Raw genomic sequence first — 20078 nt, 5'->3', positions numbered from 1 at the left:
AAGTAGTGCAGGTGACTCATGCATATAAGAAAGGTAAAACAAGAAATCCATAAAATTACAGACAAGTATCCTTAACATACCAGAATAAAATTTTCACTCTGCAGCAGAGTGTGTGCTGATATGAAACTTCCTGGCAGATTAAAACTGTGTGCCACACCGAGACTCGAACTCGGGAACTTAGCCTTTTGCGGGCAAGTGCTCTACTAACTGAGCTACCCAAGCACGAATCACGCCCCGTCCTCAAAGCTTCAATTCTGCCAGTACCTCGTTTGGAAGGTAGGAGACGAGGTACTGGGGGAATTGAAGCCTTGAGGTTGGGGTGTGAGTCGTGCTTGGGTAGCTCTGTTAGTAGAGCACTTGCCTGCGAAAGGGAAAGTTCCCGAGTTCGAGTCTTGGTGCGGCACACAGTTTTAAACTGCCAGGAAGTTTCATCCCTAACATTGGTTTGCTGCAATATTCTGAAATATATACTGATTGGAATACAATCAATTTCCATGAGAAAGAAAAGCTTCTGTCCAGAAATGAGCACAGATTTAGGAAGAATCACGCCTGCAGTGTGATGGACGAAGTGAGCTGATGACACTGTGGGGTATAGAAATTCTTGTCGTTGAGTGATTGTGGAAGGATAGAAGATGACTTTGACAGAATTTCTAGTTGGTGTGATGAATGGCAGGACGCTCTAAATGTATAATAATGTGGGTTAATGTGGATGTGAAGGAAAAACAATCCTGTAATGTGCGAATACACCATTAGTAGTTGGTGCTTGACACTGTCATGTTGATTAAATATGTAGGCATAGTGTTGCAAAGTCATATGAAGTGGAATGAGCATGTCAGGTTGGTACTAGGGAAGTAGAGTACTAGACTTTGTTTTATTGGGAAGCTCATTTATAAAGCAGATGACGTATAGCATGCTAGTGTGATCTATTCTTGAGTGCTGATTGAGTGTTTGGGATCTCCACCAGGTTGGATTAAAGGAAGACATTGAAGCAATTCATAGCCGTGCTGCTAGATTTGTTACCGTTAAGTTCGATTAGCCTTGCAAGTATTACTGAGATACACTTCGCGAACTCAAATTGGAATCCCTGGAGGGAAAAAAAACGCTCGTTTTGTGAGGCACTAGTGAGGAAATTTAGGTAACCAACATTAGAGATCGACTGCAGAACAGTTCTACTGCCACCAGTATACAATTCGCATAAAGACCATGAAAAAAAGACGAGAAATTAGGGCTCGTGTGAAGGCTTATAGACAGTTGTTTTTCTCTCACCTCTGAGTAGTGGAAAAGGGAAAGGAGATGACTGATGTGGTGCACTCTGCTGTGCACCATGCAGTGGTTCACGGAGTATCTTTGTAGCTATGGCTGTAAGTGAAGGGAAAGGAATTGGGATGAAGGAAAAGGACTGTGAGGTTTAGGAAGTGGGGAGAGTTTTGGAAAAGTCACGCATGACCCTGGATCAGGGTGGACTTACCGAAGGGGATGAGAAGAAAGACTCGTTCCGTTTAAGTCTCCCTGATCTGTGATTCGAGGGAGACATTTTTGTAACCCTCCACATTTCCTGTTCATCGCCGGTCCCTTTCCGTTATCCATTTTCCTTTCCCTTCAATGCTTCGGTCAGAGTAAGGAGCATGTGCCTCTGAAAGGTTGCATATTGGTTGATCATGCTCTTTTCCAGAACTCTTAAAGATGAATTATATTGGTGAGTCCATAGCTTCTAAAGTATTTGTTTTTTCCAAAGCAGCACTGTATTTATCTTATTTATTTATCTTTTGTTCTTGCTACTAGTTTTGAGGTCGTAACCCCATTATCAAGAAATTCAGTAATGTGCCAGACTACTTAGTGACAAGAAATGATTACTTGAGAATGGTGCTACAACCCTGAAATTGTAGCAAGAATGAAAGGTAAATAAATATAATACCACCAATGTGTAATGTCTATTTCCAAAATAAATTGTTGATTGATGTCAGGACCAGTTTTCAGTGTTACAGAAATGCTGACATGGAAAAAAATCCATAAAACAGCTGAAGGAGACAAATATTGTTTTTGAATTTATATTCTTTTGTCCAAAGGATCTGGTTCTCCCATAAATAACTTTTCAGGAAGTTGTCGTTTGTATATCATGGTTGCAGTTACATGTCTGTGTTGTTGGGCTTTGCAATTGTTATGCAATTGCAAATGGCCAATATTTGTTAATATTTGATTTATTTAACTCTGGAGTTGGGAATTTGGACCCAGAGCATGTTATGTAACAGTGCCCAAAATATATACACTGAATTCATAGCATGTCTACTGATTGTCTCGAGTTTCACTTCTCTTAAATGTTGGCACTTTGGACTCAGCAAAACTGTTTTTTCCACAACAAGGAAACATCCATAAATACGTCCATCAACATTTTTAATGCTCTTAATTCTTCAGCGAGCATTCTTGGCTACAGTGATGGAAACCAGTGTCACAAAGGATATGAGGATCTTATTTTTGTCAGTCAGATTTTGAAGGAAGGTGTGTGTGATGGGAACAGTGGGTGTTTGGATAAAAGTCTTGCTAATCTGCAACCTCTGGAGCCCCCACTGGATCTTGATTACATTAAAATTGAAGACATTATATGATGGCCTCTTATCCCATTAATCGCTTGTTTCATACCTTCGCCTTGCAAATCCTCAAGTTCCTAACAGTTTAATGGAAAATAAGTGAGCATTTTGCACTTTTCAAAAATTTGAGTGTTTGTACACAGTCCTCACCTAATTGAAGACAGCAAACAAAACTTGTATAATATGTGAAAAGTGTGTAGTTTCTTAAATCTCTAAACATTTCATCAGCCACTACTGCTAACTACAGAAGTATCCTCATCAGTTGTCTGACATCCTCCTCTGGATAAAGGCACCATCTAGACTTCTCTGTACATTACAGTCTTTACCTACATGCATCAATGTCTTTACTTCAGATTTTCTAATGCTATCTGCCTGCGTTCCTTGGTTCACCAACCATCCATCCACCAGGCCACATGTCTTGCTCACTTCCAATACTTTTGCATTACAGTTATAATCATGTCTTTCACTCCAGTTGCTTATGAGATTCATTTATTTTTATTCCTGTCTTTCCATGTAATCCCCACCCCCAATCTCTCTCCCTCCATTGTCTGTTGATCCACATTTATGTTTCTTTCGGTATGCTTTTTGCATTAGAAGTTGGTAGATTGCTTACTGTCCCAAGTCACAACTGATGACACATGTTGATTGCTAATGTTGATTTTTCCTTTTTAGACACATCAGAAGCTTGGTTTAGGAAACCCTGTTTAGTTCACCAAAAGCACTCCTGATCTTTTATACTTCCCTGGGTATTTCTTTTCATGCCAAAAATATGAAAATTCTTGTACTGATTTGTACCATTTTCTTCCCATTGTGTTCATTACACATTATTTTAGTCTTATTGTGATTGATTTTTAGGTGTATTTTCAAATCTACTTTAGTAAGTGTGTGGAAGTTCTCTGGATTAGAGGAGAACAGTCCAGTGTTGTCAGAAAAAGAAACGTGATTCAGATAGCTTTCTTTTAACAGGTATCTTTCTCCATTTTCACAATTTGGTTCTGAAAAATTGCCTCAAGGCTACTGAATGTTTTAGGGGATGTGGAATCCCACTGTGCAGCTCTTCCTTCCGTTATATAAGGACTGTTCAGAAAGTATCTGATCTTAATTTTTTATTGTTGAAACCAACAATGGTATCTGGGATGCATGCTCTCTGTGTGTGCTAACACTCAATTTTTTTCACGACTATGGAAGTGACCATTCCCTGCCTATCCATTGACAAGTGAACGTGTGTAAGTGGTAGTCATTGGATTTTGTGTTGTGGGCAAAATTACAGAAAAAGTGGAAAAATGTTACAGCAAAAAATTTTGTTTTAAGCTTGGTGGTGGTTATCAAGTTGAAATAATCCGAAAGATTCAATAAGTGTTTGGGGACGTAGCAATGAATACCACACTAGGGTGTCCATTCGTCCCGTTTTTCCCGGGACAGTCCCGTTTTTTACCAAAATGTCCCGCTGTCCCGAAAGTTTTTTTGGGGCCGCTCAAATGTCCCGTTTTTTATGATTCTGCCTGGCTAGAGTATTTTACACTACTGGTTGTTTGACTTGCTATTAACTGCGAAATGTTTTACGCTAGGAAGCGTGTGATGACTTTCAGCATACCCCAGACATGTACCGAACTGTCAAAAATCGCAAGTATTTTTAAACGCACTATAGGTTACGAATAACAATGAAGATTCTTCTCTTCTAAATCGATCCACTGAATCCGTCCTTTCGGTCCAGAGATACTCTACACTACTGATACGTGCTCTCTGGCTTTCGTCACCACACTGTTAATGTTTTGCACTGTGCAATCACTGTTTCATTATTCCAAAATGAAAATGTAATTTTAACAGCAATATAAAAAGCGAGTTTCCTTTTATCACTGGTAGTGGAGAAACTGTATAATGTACGTTGTGCGGATCAAAATTTGCTATTGGTCATGGTGGAAGGTCTGACATTGTGAATCACATTAAGACGAAGAAACATCACATAAGTGACAAACGAAAAGAGCAAATAAATGCGTGAGTGACTACTATGTAAACTTAAAATCAGTAACAGAAATGGATAGGCAGTTGGCAGCACAAGAAGCTACGTTTGCATACCACAGTGCAATGCATAAGCATAGCTTTAAGTCAATGGACTGTACTACAGCAGTTGTTAAAAAACTTTTCAATCCTAAATTCGCATGTGGACACACAAAATGTAATACAATCATCTGAAATGTTATTGCACCGTATGCAGCTCAGCAGGTTTTAAATGAACTGAAAAGTGCTCGATTCATTTCTATAATGATTGATACCTCGAATCATCTGGATTTGAAGTTGATTCCTCTCCTTATCAGATATTTTCACCCTGAAAATGGCATCACGGTGAAAGTTCTCGAATTGATTAATTTAGCTGGAGAAACTTCAGATTTACTTCAGAATTATGTGCTGGAGGTTTTAAAGAAATATGGTCTTGAGGGAAAGGTGATTGCAGTTTCTGCAGAGGAAAGGAAAAAACAATTTGTTCTATTAACTGCAACAGTACACAGTGAATAATATAGTAGGTGTTGGCTGTCCAGCACATGTGGTGCACAGTTCCTTACAAACTGGCTCAGATTGCCTACCCATCGACCGCCAATTAATTGTAAACAAAATCTACCAGCATTTCCTTACGTATACAGTAAGTTTACTGAAACTGAATACAAAACTGTACTTGGGCACAGCAAGACAAGGTGGCTATCTCTGCTGCCAGCATTGGAAAGAATTGTAGAGATATTTCGTGCTTTGAAATCATATTTCATTTCCCTTGATAAGTGTCCTGTTATCCTTAAACAATTCTTTGATAACCTTGTGTCTATTGTTCTTCTACATTTTCTTGTTAGCCAGCTAAAACCTTTCTCCACAACAAATAAAGGTATTGAGAAACAAGAAATCACAATAGTGGAAGTTTACCAAGAAATAAACAAATTATTGGGCAAATTACAACGTAGAAAATCTGAAAGATTTCTCGCATCCTTTGTACATGAGACTGTAAGAAAGCTGGAAGAAGAGGGTGAAATTACTGTAGAACAATTTCATATTTATGCTGACATCTTCTATGACTCTTGCATTGAGTATATTAAAGAATGTTCACCATTCCTCACACCTTTTAAAGCATTTGACCAGGTTAATACTGAAAAGGAGCAGCTACAGTGGAAGGATATTCAGGACTGTTGTGTTTTTTTAAAAGTACTGTACCAAATTTTCCTGTTGATGAAGACGACCTGTTCGATGAATTTTCATGTACACAGAACTTCATAAAAAGTGAAGAAGGAGACAAAGAAAGTGTTAGTGCAATGTGGTGTAAAATATTTGCTTATTTCAAAAGTAAAAACAATAACATGAAAAACATGATTCATTTGGTGGAGTTTTGTCTGGCAATTCCTGGGTCAAATGCTGCTGTACGTAAAAGTGAAAAGTACAGTGATGGTGTGACAGAATAACTGTAAAAAGTGATTTGGGATCATCTGAGTGCACGTTGTAAAGGTAAACTTGTATGTGTATTAAATTTAGTCAATACAATATTTATGTCCCTTTTTTTTCCCAGGTTTTTCTCTAAATTATTTTAAATGTCCCCTTTTTCAATGAAAATGAAATGGACACCCTATACCACACAGATAAAGGAGTGGTACATCCACTTCAAAGACAACACTTGTCAGTGAAGAGTGAAGCATGTTCAGTTAGGTCTTCAACATTCCCTAATGAGGTTGTTCTTTGCCACGAAAAGGACCGTGGAGATGCAGGATTGATGAATCATAATCGGACAACTTGCAGGCGAGATTAAAATTAGTATTCATCCCATTCATTCCATTTTAATGGAACAATGGGAATGCAGGAGCAGCTCAGTAAAATGTGTACCAAAACTTGGAGATTGCACAGGGCTTGCTGGATACTGTGAACCATAGTCCCAACTTCCTTAACACAGTGATCACTAGTGACGAATCTAGGGTTTATTGGTACAACCAAGATACAAAGTTCCAATCATTGATATGGAAGCATCCATCATTCCCAATACCCAAAAAAGCAAGTCAGGTCCACAGCAACATGAAAGTCATGCTGACTCATCTTTTTTTACTCCAATGACCTGTTCCATTGCGAGAGCGCACCCAGAAGGTGTTACCATCAATAAGGAGTTGTACAGAGAAATTCTGCAACAATTGTATCTGAATGACGACTGATTTATATATATATATATATATATATATATATATATATATATATATATATATATATATAAGCCTGGTATTATTTGAACAGTCATCATAAATTTATAACTGTTCTGATGAAATTGAATAGAAGCTGAAGTCAGCCTCAATAGCTTGGGACGTTCGCCTTTTTTATTTCTTCGTTGATGGTCCTCAGTGTTGACGTACTGCATTGTGGTACTGGCTGAAAAATGGAGGGTGGAATTTTGACACTGACTACTGTAAATAATGTAGCCGACAGGTGGATAGTTGCATTTCACAGTTCTTTACTTTCACTGTTCACAACCCGCCCCCCCCCCCCCCCCACCCCCGATATACACAGTTTATAGGGTCAATTAACTATTGGCAAATTTCGGTAAGCCTCATCAATAGTTTGCAGGCAAAAACAACATATTGCTACAATAGTTTGTGTGTTGAACATCTACGAGCAGTAAAAACCTAACCACACATTTCACAGTCTTTCAAATAAATTAAACAGACACTGTCATTGTTTTAACACACAGTCTGTTGGTGTAACACTTATTTAACAGTTAAATGTCTGAAACTCGGCCATGGACTGACTGTCTCAGGACCAAAAATCAGGCTCTTATATATCATCACAATAATAGGCACTGAAACTACACATTGTTTGATATTTAATTTACAGAAATTACAATTAAAACGAAACTCATTCAAGTAACTGAATGCATCGAAAAATTGGTTCTTTTCAACAGTTTCTTCTACCACAAGGGGTTAAGCCAAATTATTTGTTTTAGTGATGAAATTAACAGAGATAGGTACGCAAACAGTACTTCGGACAAAACTGGTAATTACTTTAGAATTAATTAAGAGCTGGCTTTGCTAACATGTGTTCGAATAGTCAAATAAATAATTAAAGAAAGCTATTAATTGTTCCTCCAAATGTTTATAATTAGTACAGAATTTGTATTTGTTTATAATTTAAAAATAGAATTTAAGTTACAAAACTATTACTGATTTCACCCTATAACAGAAAACACTAACTAGGAATAGTTGAAATCAATTAGAAAGTCAATTACATATATAAAACCAAGCACAAAATTTCATCTGGTGCTATATTCTTTAAAACTGAGGGCCAACCCTCTTCTTTTATGAAAATGCAGATTATACTCATAAATGTTAATGGTAATAAGTCAGGCATGGAAAAATGAATTTAAAGGAGGGAAAGTAAAAATATTCTAGCTTGCTTCGTCACAAGTTGACCAGTCAGAATGTCAAATACCATCCAGAAGATATTTTAATGGATTCACCGTACCATCAGTAGTTTGGTGGAAGGCCTGGATTTGGATGCATTTAGCCTCTTCAAGGCCAGCTGAGGATCTACATGATTGAGAAGTAGCAAGTGTAAGGCTTAGAAAGTTGATAATGGCTGGGAAAGTTGTGTTGAACACATGTCCCGTAATATCGATCCCAATTATGCAGTTGGCATAGATGAAACAGCAGTCAATCAGCATCACTTGGTCTCAGTTAGTTAAGTGGAAACTTGTTAGCATCTCAATAAATTATAATTCAAAATGTGACTTTTTGGGGACAAGTTCTTAATGTCACACCCAGAAACCCTCAAACTTACTTCTTAGTTATATAATGAGCAAAAATGTTCCACATATGGCAAGACTAGCTAAATCCTGTATATCAAATGTGTGTACACTTCTGTCATCAGCCAATTGGAACGCAGGAAAGTGACGTGAACCTGTAGCATCTAAAATATGTTCTTGGCATGTGATGTAGAAAAAATAAAAATATGCTAACATTGCAGTCTTTATTAACCTTCTCAGAACAAACAAACATTGTTCATTTAGCAACACTCCATCGGTGAATCACTACTGGTAACTGAATAGGGGTTGTCATTTTAACAAACTATTGGTGTATTGTACATCGTTTAACCATCTAGACTATAACAGAAGATGATAAAGTGCATAGTCCTGTCTTACAAAGGAGTGAAAACATATCAATAGCTCACTGCTTGTTTTTCCTAATTTTAATATTATATTGCCCATCCTGCTTAATATGTTCATTACTTTTTCGTTGACTTCAAAACTCAAAACATTGTTTCAGTAGCTTGTGACATCTCCATTTTCTTCTTGCTTCTTTGCATCTGTTCCTGCAAGACTTACATCTACATCTATACTCGGCAAACCACTGTGAAGTGCATGGCAGAGGGTACGTCCTGTTGTATTAGGATTTCTTCCCATTTGATTCACGTATGGACCACAAGAAGAATAACTGTTTAAATGCCTCTGCGCGTGCTATAATTAATGTAATCTCGTCCTCACGATCCCTGTGAGAGTGGTACAGTGAGTTGTAGTATATTCCTAGAGTCACCAATTAAAACTTGTTCTTTAAATTTTATAAGTAATCTTTCCCAGGATAGTGTACATCTATATTCGAGAGCCTGTCAGTTCAGTTTCTTCAGCAAGTCTGTGACACTTTCATACCGGTCAAACAGACCTGTGACCATTCATGCTGCCTTTCTCTGTATAACATAATAGGTCTATTTCTGTGAAACATTTTATTTCAGATACATACATGTTATTGTCACCCTTAGTATACTCCCCTCCTCCATCCCTTCAACACTCCATGTGAATTTTCCATTGATTGAAGTAGTGCTGGAAGTCTTCCCCTGTGAGCTCCTTACTGACATGTTTCACTTTTTCTTTCGCTATTTCAGTGGGCTGAAATCTTGTTCTTTTTAATGCAGATTTGACCTTGCGGAGTAGGTAAATCACAGTGCTAGGTCAGGCAAATAAGGTGGGTGGTCTAACACTGGGATACTGTACTTCGCTAGAAACCTCTTAACAGTCATGCAGTATGAGATGCTGCGTTGTCTTCATACGAAACCCATGACTTGTTCTTCCACAATTTTGGTGTTTTTTTCCTTATTTTCTCGTGGAGTTGAGGAAGAACCTCAGGTAGTAATATTGATTAATAGTTTGACATTCAGGTGCTCAGTGAAGATATAAATTCCATGATTATTGAGGGGAAGGGGGAAGGAATCATCATCACTTTGAATCTTTACTTACTCATTTGAATTTGTTTTGCTCTTGATGAAGTTGGGCCTACGGTTTCAGCAGTTGATGAAATGCTCAGCTGACAGTCTGATAGAGTCAGATTACCTATTTTTCAACATTGTCATCCATTTTTGATGTTGAAGGGCGTCCCAGGCACAAATCATCTTTAAATTCCACTTGGCGACATGGGGAAACGTTTCAACCATTCAAAAACTTGCATACGTAATAATGGTCTTTACCATATACTTCTTTTAGTAACAGATAGGTTTCAGTAACAGTTTTTCCAAGTTTCATGTGAAACTTCATATGCCAGTGTGTTGCTCTTATCATTTTTCTGGCAAAACAAAATAACAGGTCTTACTCAAATGAAGGCCACGCCCCCCACTGATTTGGCCACGCCCCCCACTGATTTGGCCACGCCCCCCACTGATTTGGCCACGGCCCCCCACTGATTTGGCCACGGCCCCCCACTGATTTGGCCACGGCCCCCCACTGATTTGGCCACGGCCCCCCACTGATTTGGCCACGGCCCCCCACTGATTTGGCTACAGACACCAGATATTCTGCATTTGTCTGAGAGGGCTTCACACTTCACAGCTGTCGCTTGTTTATCTTTCATGCATGTGAACTTGCTCTGTGACAGCATCAGTCCCATTATTTTACAGCCACACCTTGAACTTTCGATATCCTCTGTTACATTTGGTACAAGTCCCACACACTTGAGTATACTCTTCCTTTGGAAGAAATGGCGGCCCAGACCAGTACTTTTTGAGGATGCAGGGACGATGGGACCGCAACATGGGGCTTTTCGGTTCCCCATATGCGCCAGTTCTGTTTATTGACGAAGCCGTCCAGGTAAAAATAAGCTTCGTCAGTAAACCAAATGCTGCCCACATGCATATCGCCGTCATCAATCCTGTGCACTATATCGTTAGCGAATGTCTCTCGTGCAGCAATGGTAGCGGTGCTGAGGGGTTGCCGCGTTTGAATTTTGTATGGATAGAGGTGTAAACTCTGGCGCATGAGACGATACGTGGACGTTGGCGTCATTTGGACCGCAGCTGCAACACGGCGAACGGAAACCCGAGGCCGCTGTTGGATCACCTGCTGCACTAGCTGCGCGTTGCCCTCTGTGGTTGCCGTACGCGGTCGCCCTACCTTTCCAGCACGTTCATCCGTCACGTTCCCAGTCCGTTGAAATTTTACAAACAGATCCTTTATTGTATCGCTTTTTGGTCCTTTGGTTACATTAAACCTCCGTTGAAAACTTCGTCTTGTTGCAACAACACTGTGTTCTAGGCGGTGGAATTCCAACACCAGAAAAATCCTCTGTTCTAAGGAATAAACCATGTTGTCCACAGCACACTTGCACGTTGTGAACAGCACACGGTTACAGCAGAAAGACGACGTACAGAATGGCGCACCCACAGACTGCGTCGTCGTCTATATCTTTCACATCACTTGCAGCGCCATCTGTTGTTGAAAATTGTAACTACTGTAATTTCGAAAGTTTGTCCGCCTGAAAATGTACTGTTGTCCCAAGCATATTGCAACAAACGGTGTATTTCTATCGCTGCTCGTTTAGTTTTTATTGCTGTTTCAAATATACCGGTCATTTTTGAAACACCCTGTATTAAAAACACCGCAGTGTGAAATTCTGGATTGGTTGTTGGAATCCACCCAGTTGGCTCTCTTAATCTTCACTAAGATGTAATTAATAACTCTTCTTTTCTTGGTTGAGCCACCTTTTTTATTTATGATAAAAGGTATAATAAACTGTGGAGTGAGAGGGAACATGAAAGTGGTAATAGTGTTCAAATAATGTGCCTTTTTTTCAGTAGTAAATTAGAAAACTGATTTCAGGGTTATTTTAGCCTTACTGTTTTCAACAATATTTTGAAAAGGACACATTTGGTTGCAGACAGGCACAATGAAAAAAAACTATTACCCACTGAGCTTTTGGCCAAAGCCTTTTCTCAGAAACGAAAATACACACACATTTACACAACATGCACACCTCATGCACCCATAACCACTGTCTCTGGCTGCAATGCGACTGTTGCATTGGACAAAAGCAGCAATCTGGAGTGGGGTAGAGAAGAGGACAGTTTGCCAAGATGGCAGTAGGATGTCAGCAGCTGGGCTACTTCTCGGGGTGGTGCCTGGAATCTGATTTGCAGTGACCACATGGTGGAAGGCCTCTGCCAATTGTCTGACTCCTCCAATAATAAACTCTTGGCACTGTGATGCTATCCTAGAAGTCCAACATAACTTCCAAACTCTGCAAGAAGCCTTAGGTGCTTCCCAGGACCTCTCTCCCTTGAATCCATTTGCATCTTCACCCCTATGAAACCCTGCACACCCATTTTCTACATGCTCGCCAAAATACACAAACCCCAAAATCTTGGACACCCCATTGTAATTGGTTATTGTGCCCCAATCCGTTTCCATTGAAAAGGATTTCAGCCCTCATTGACCAACACTTCCAATCAGTTACCCAAGTTCTAGCCTCCCACTAGATACCAACTACTTCCTTCACCATCCCTACCCCTTTATCTCCTGGATCTGTACTCGTCACTGTTGAGCCAATTGCTATACACCAACAACCCTCATGTCCATTGTCTTTCTGCTATGAACTACACCTTTCCCAATGTCCTTCAGACTCCAAACCCACTACCTCATTTCTCATACAGCTTACTAACTTTGTCCTAACACACCACTACGTCTCCTTTGAAGGGGAGGTATAGAAACAAATCCATGGCACAGCCATGAGCACCCACAGGGCAACTTCGTGTGCCGACCTATTTGTGGGCCATCTAGAGATAACTTACCTAGCCTCCCAAAATGCCAGACACCTGTTCTGGTTTGAGTTCATCGAACTGGACGCATGGTGAAGATACCCTGTTCTCATTCCTTCACAAAGTCAACACCTCTCCCATCTGTTTCGCGTGGTCCTCCTCAACCCAGCATTCCTCCTACCTTGATGGTGACCTCTTCCTCGCTTATGGCTCCATCCACACTGCTTTCCACATTAAGCACACAAACCACCAACAGTACCTGCATTTTGACATCTAGCATCCCTTCCATGCCAAAAAATTCCTCCTCGACAGACTGGCCACATGGGGTCCCCACATCCTCCATCCAACAGTTCCTGTCCCCTCTTACCCCCAACCAATTCACATTCCCTCACCATCATTGTGCATTGCTCATTGCCAATGCACCCACCAGTGTTTTCCCCTTCCCTGCTGCTTCTGTCCTTTTCCTCTCTTGCCACTCTTCCCCCCCTCCCCCCAGCCTTTCCACCAGTGCAAAAATGCATTTTCATTCTGAGTACTGGACAAGTACGCCCCTTTGTTCCGAAGATGTCACCACCTTAGTTGTGCTATCACCGACTGAGTTGTGTGCTTCATCCATTAGGCTACATAGGTTATTGTTGTAGACTAATGACTTCAGCTGGCTGGCAGAAAGTAGTTCATGGGGTAAAGATCAGGTGGCCCTTGTGCCACTGAATGTGGTTGTCACAGTCAGCCTACAGATCTTACCATTCCTTGTTTGAATGATGTGTCACAGCAGGGCCATGATGCAGTGGCACACCATTCATTTTGATACACATTTGTTGACATGCTAGCAGTGTAGACTGTCTCAAATGCTTTTCAATGATGGAGGTATTGCTATGGAAAGGTCTCAGTCCTTCAGCAGTAGGACAGGCAGTTCAGCATTTGTAGAAGCTGAGATGATTTGCTCTATTTGCAAGTTATCACACGCCTATATGTTGATTTATGAGGATGAGCCAGAAATTAATCCCCCTCCCCATCATTAAGTTGGTAATATAGTAATCATGAGTTTGGTGCAGTTCCACAAACCACCTACAGCTTACGGCATCACTGTATAAGTTTTTTGACATACGTAAAGGATCAACTTCTGTAATTGAATGCTTACTGCAGAAGTTGAAATGCCCTGTTGCCTTAGTGAATGGCTGCAGAAGGCAGCTGTGGGCATCAATACCGTTAGATAGTAGGTTTGTGACTGTAGAGAAAGTGAAGTGGCAGTTGGCTGATGCAACACAGAGTGGCCAACCAGCGACTGAAGTGACTACACACATCATCCATCTGTTGACCGAATCATCCATGATGACCACTGGCTCACAACACATGAATTTTGTTGCCAGTTATCTGTTGGTAAATGCGGTGTAATAGACATTGTTGTAAAACTGGGCTATGCAAAGATTTGTGGACACTGGGTACTGAAGATGTTGACCAATCAGAATAAAGGGCCAAATGAAACAACTGCATCCAGTCCCTTGCACCATCAGATCCATCTGTTTGGCCCACTCAAAGGAGCTTGTTGGGGGCAACCACTTTGAAGATAAAGAGTTCTTGGAAAAACTCTGTGTACCAGTGGCTGAAGAAACAGGATGATGATTTATACTGCACAGGTAAAAGTGTGTGTTTCAAGATGGAAAAAAACTGGACAAAGATGTTGGCTATTTTGAGAAGTGACAAAGTGGCTGTGAATATTGTAGCTCTTCTATAATGATGTGCCATGTACTTTTCTTGAAAAATAAAAAAGTAAAAATAGGAGGCATTACCATCTCACTGATCTTTGGAGCTAGGCACACAAATAATATTAATAATAATAATAATGATGATAATAATAACAATAATTTATCGATATAAAAAACCTACATTATGGACAGGTAGACAATTTAAGAAAATTCTTTCTAGAACGAGCAGAAACTAGCAAAATACACAAAGCAATCACTCATATAAATACATCGGCTACACCACTGCAATTTCATAACCACTTCTACAACCCTTTAGATCACAGAACATCAACAGATATGAAGAAAGTAAATTGGAAAAAGAAAACACTACATGGCAAGCACCCGTATCACAGCCACACATCGATCAAGACGCATCCAACACATGGCTAAGAAAAGGCAATATATACAGTGAGACAGAAGGATTCATGATTGCAATACAGGATCAAACAATAGGTATTACAGCAAGCATATTATTAAAGATCCCAATACCACAACAGATAAATGCAGACTTTGCAAACAACAAATAGAAACAGTAGATCACATCACAAGTGGATGTACAATACTAGCAAATACAGAATACCCCAGAAGACATGAAAATGTAGCAAAAATAATACATCAACAGCTTGCCTTACAACATAAACTTATAAAACAACACGTTCCCACATACAAGTATGCACCACAAAATGTACTGGAGAACGACGAATACAAATTATACTGGAACAGAACCATTATAACAGATAAAACAACACCACATAACAAACCTGACATCATACTCACCAATAAAAAGAAGAAATTAACACAACTAATCGAAATATCCATACCCAATACAACAAATATACAAAAGAAAACAGGAGAAAAAATTGAAAAATACATCCAACTGGCTGAGGAAGTCAAAGACATGTGGCATCAGGATAAAGTTGACATCATACCAATTATACTATGAACTACAGGAGTCATACCACACAATATAAACCAGTACATCAATGCAATACAGCTACATCCAAACTCATATATACAACTACATAAATCCGTAATTATTGATACATGTTCAATTACCCGAAAGTTCCTAAATGCAATATAACATATACCATACAGTTAAAAGGAAGTCACGCTTGATCAAGGTCCGCGTCACTTTCCATTTTTGACCAGACATAACGTCTGAGAAAAGAAAGTAATAATAATTTTAAAAACCTTCTAATTCTGGGAAAGGTTTTACGCTGAAATAAAATGATTAGTTTCACTAAGTGGACTGAGGTACTACATAGAATTTACAGTGGTAATCTGAAAACAGTGCCGCCTGTATTGATGCAAGCAGCTGACTCTCTGTAAGGATAATCCAGTCTGCCTTCACACTTCATCAGAAATTGCAATGTGTTGTATACAGTTGAATATGTGTTACATATGTTACAGATACTTCACCATTTGCAGCCTCTGAGTTACTATGACGAAGGCTAAGTTGATATTTAACAGTAATTGCTTGTGTAAGTTACCAGATATGTGGCTCCATATTTAGAAGAGCTGTTAACATGATGTCTTCTGTGTTGAAGCAACCCTCAATCAATTGTTCAGAATGCATTTTATTTATTTGCTGTGTTTGGACACTACACTTGTCCCAGTTCCTGGTCATTAGTGGTTTTGGAATTCATCTCTTCCATTTAATTTCTTTGATGTCTTTGTCCTTTTAAGTTCTTGAGCTGCTGATAAAAAAAGAGTATGAAATTTTCACACACATTGTTCAGTTACTCTAACAGTAATTAAACATTTTTGCCACACTTGTCCAATATTTGTTATGTAAGGTACGCACAGTGATCATCAATCCATATCTGGTTATTATGTTTTGTATGTGCTGAATAATAAGTGATTTAAATGTAAAAGTTCTCTTAAAATGCATTTTTATTGAGGTTTCAACATTGATTTAGAGTTTAGTAACCAAACTGTGTATGGTAACAAGTAATGTCATTTCTCAATGTCAGTGTAGAATGTTCTTTCGTCATTATCTTTCATTGTCTAGTAGCTTCATGTTTGAAATACACAACCCATGAAGTAAATGGTACATTAATAACCTCGTCCCCCTGCTTAATCTCTCCCAAGGCTTACTGGGATCAGCTTGTCTGTAAACTTGCGAAGTTTGTTCTAAGAATGAGTCACAGTTTGAAAATATTTATAATGTTATGAGAAGGAAACTTGCTACTCACCATATAGCAGAGATGCTGAGTCGCAGATAGGCACAATAAAATTAAAGCTTTTCGGACGTTAAGGCCTTAATCAACAATACACACACACATGTTGTCAAAGCCCTTAATGGCTGAAAGCTGTAATTGTGAAAGTCTTTTTGTTGTACCTGCGACTCGGCATCTCCACTATATGGTAACAATTTTGCTTCTCTTAATATAGTTACAGTCCATCCTGGATTTTCCAAAGTTTGAAAATATTAGTTAGATTCATGAATATAACACTGGAGGAAAAAATGGATTTTAATATTACTTTTACTTTAAAAAGGGAAGGGGAGATGCAAATTACCAGCCATTAAAATCTTTCTCTCTCTGGCTGTTGAAATGATTTTGAAAACAGGATTAAATTAGCTGTGTTTGACAATATGTTTCACTCCAATTGACAATATGTTTCACTCCAAAGGTGAGTGAGTAGATACTGTGTGTTTGAATTACACTTATTACAGTTTATTGTAGCCCAGCTTAAAGTAAATGCCAATTATATAGCTGTATTTTCCATAAGAAAATATACATCTGTTGGCACTTTCTACAACAGTGTCTTCTGGCACATAAGAGCCACAGAACAGATAAATAATTGAATATTACTTTTTAATTCCACAGCTGGGCCGTATTTACTTGGACATGCTTAATGTTTACAAAGTGATGAGTGAGAACATAAGTGCAGCTATAGCAGTGCATGGAGAAAGTGTAACAAAGCAACCTCTGATAAAGAGCATGAGGGTAGTGAAAAAGGAAACACTGAAGCTAATTTCAGACTGGATCAGCAGGTCAAATGACCATACTATGGTGAGTGGAGATAAGTGACCAGATTCAGTCAAAAATAACTTTAATTAGTCTAATACAGTCAAATGCTAGTAACAATTTATCACCAATATGTTGATTCATCATCCAGGTTCTTGAAAACTTCATTCCTCATTTGCTTGATGCTGTGTTGTTGGATTACCAACGAACAGCTGTACCATCTGCCAGAGAACCTGAGGTACTGAGTGCAATGGCCACCATTGTCAATAAATTGGAAGGCCATATTACAAGTGAAGTTCCAAAAATATTTGACGCTGTATTTGAATGTACACTGGAAATGATCAACAAAGACTTTGAAGAGTATCCAGAACATAGGACAAATTTTTTCCTGCTGTTGCAAGTAAGATACTGAAAAATTACAACTCATTTAACTCTTTCTTTTGTGTATCCCTGTTACTATACAACTGACTGATTTTTCCAATGGTTGCAGGCTGTAAATAATCACTGCTTTCCAGCTTTCCTGAGTATACCACCTGCTCAGTTTAAATTGGTGTTAGATTCAATAATTTGGGCATTCAAGCATACCATGAGGAATGTTGCTGACACAGGACTGCAGGTCAGTTATCAGTCAGTATTTGACAGTTTCTGGTGATGTTAATTACATATTTACAAATTTAAAAAAGAGGTAAATATAAATCTTATGACAAATGTGAGTTTTGTTACAGATCTTATATCAGTTACTTCAAAATGTGGAGCAGCATGACCAAGCAGCACAGAGCTTCTACCAGACATATTTCACTGATATTCTACAGCACATTTTTTCAGTAGTTACTGACACATCACATGCTGCAGGTAATCAGACAAAACATATTGCATGCGGGAAAACATGGCACAGGCCAACGAAAATTTTTTTTGAAAAACTTTTTTTTACTTTGATAGCTGATTTTTATGAGCTGAATCCAAGTCTAGCCTTAGTTTTTTTTGTATCACCTATAGTTTTTGAGTAGTATTGTTTTTATTATACAGAATAAAAATCCTCTGCTATACAGTAAACAGGAAAATTAATGAAACACTTTGTTACAATACAAGCATGATTTGTATTTACAGTGAGCTACTTAAAACAATGATATGTGTTAATAGAGGTTTCACTTGCCAGCTGGAATTGGTTTGTATTTTCTTTCTCCTTTTTCTTTGAAGTTTCTTGTGTAGCTTTCTCTACAATGAGTCGCTTGCTGAACTTCTCGGTGAAGTAACCAACAGTAGTTGCCCATCATGTTGGTGTTCCAGTGGCCTTGGTAGTGTTTTTCCATCACTTTAATGTCCTGGTGGAAACGCTCTCCTTGCTCCTCACTAACATCTCCCATATTGCCTGGGAAGTAATCAAAGTGACTGTTCAAAAAGTGAACTTTCAGGATCATTAAATATCCTAAACTTTTAAACTTCTTTAACATTGTAGCTATAATAGAAACATATTCTGGGTCTTTTTGATGTACTAAGAACTTGTAATGACTTTCTTGAATGATACCCATGCTTCTTTCTCATTTAAAGTCATTGTGGATTCGAAGTTATCATCAGATATTAATTTTCTAATTTCAGGTCCGACAAAGACGCCTTCTTTTAGTTTAGCTTCTGAAAGGTGTGGAAACTTCTGCCAGAGATACTTAAAACATGGTCCATGTTTAGGCAAAACCATTACAAACTGTTTCATTAGGCCTAACTTTATATGTAGAGGTGGTAGGAGTACTTTTTTTGGATCCACAAGGTTTTTGCATAGAATGTTCTTATCACCAGGTTTTAAAGACTCCTTCACAGGCCAATTTTTTCTGCACCAGTGTTGATGCGTAGCTCTACTGTCCTATTCATGCAAGAAACGTGGAAATTTGGTAAAGCCACCTTGCTGACCAAGGGGCATGTACATTACTTTTAGATCGCCACATATCATCCAACCATGAGCAGAATAGCCTATTTTATTTAGCACTATTTCTAGGTTTTCATAGCTGTCTTTCATATATACAGAATGTCCAACAGTTATAGATGCATACATGTTACCATTGTGTAATAAAACAGCCTTTAAACTAGTTTTGGATGAATGTATAAACAGCCTCCAGTCTTACTTTCTGTATTCAATTCCAAACTCATTCATCAGACTTGGAATGTCTGAGCAGTACACTAAATCATCTTCTCGTTGAAAAAACTTGGAAAATTGCTGCTCTCTCTTTCTATACATGTATATGCTGGTTCCAACTGTCAATAAGTTCTTTTATTTTAATCTGGAGCCAAGCAATTCAGCTTTTTATTTCGTTTACCCCAGATTCCTAACCAAATCGTTAAGCTTGGTTTGAGTAAACAATTTGGGCTCTAAACTTTCTGTATTACAATGGAATTCATAATCATCTGGTTCATCTAAATCACATTGTACATCAGGAAATACTTCTGTTGGAATAAAATTTAAATCATCTGGTGGTTCAGGAACCAGCAAATCTACACCATGCCCTACTGGCCAGATGGTGGGTGGATGGTTAGGGTAGCTTATTACCTTCTTGTTTTTTTGAATTATGACCAGTAATATTAACACTGCAAAAGTAGCAATCATCAGAATGATTTCTTGGCTTCCTCCATATCATAGGAACAACAAATATAAAGGCTTTTTCCTCCTTTTTGGACCATTTTCTCAGATTTTCAACACGCACATAACATACCTTATGCGGCGCCTGAGATTTATGTTGATGACCAAGTTTAGATCCAAAGTA

The 20078-nt window shown here is 38.7% G+C and overlaps 1 protein-coding gene across 2 annotated transcripts in view; it reads left to right on the top strand.

Moving 5' to 3' along the window:
* Positions 1-20078, top strand: part of LOC126194655 (exportin-1) — a 131440-nt gene that overhangs the window by 100012 nt on the left and 11350 nt on the right. For both annotated transcript variants that reach the window (XM_049932845.1, XM_049932846.1), the window contains exons 15-18: positions 17188-17373; positions 17480-17728; positions 17819-17944; positions 18054-18180. In XM_049932845.1, coding sequence (XP_049788802.1) covers positions 17188-17373; positions 17480-17728; positions 17819-17944; positions 18054-18180 — 688 coding nt within the window. The remainder of the gene's footprint in view (positions 1-17187; positions 17374-17479; positions 17729-17818; positions 17945-18053; positions 18181-20078) is intronic.

Source organism: Schistocerca nitens, chromosome 7 (assembly GCF_023898315.1).
Source record: "Schistocerca nitens isolate TAMUIC-IGC-003100 chromosome 7, iqSchNite1.1, whole genome shotgun sequence".
Classification (NCBI taxonomy): Eukaryota; Metazoa; Arthropoda; class Insecta; order Orthoptera; family Acrididae; genus Schistocerca; species Schistocerca nitens.
Note: the sequence above shows the minus strand (reverse complement) of the source record. Positions and strands in the feature narration are given on the sequence as shown.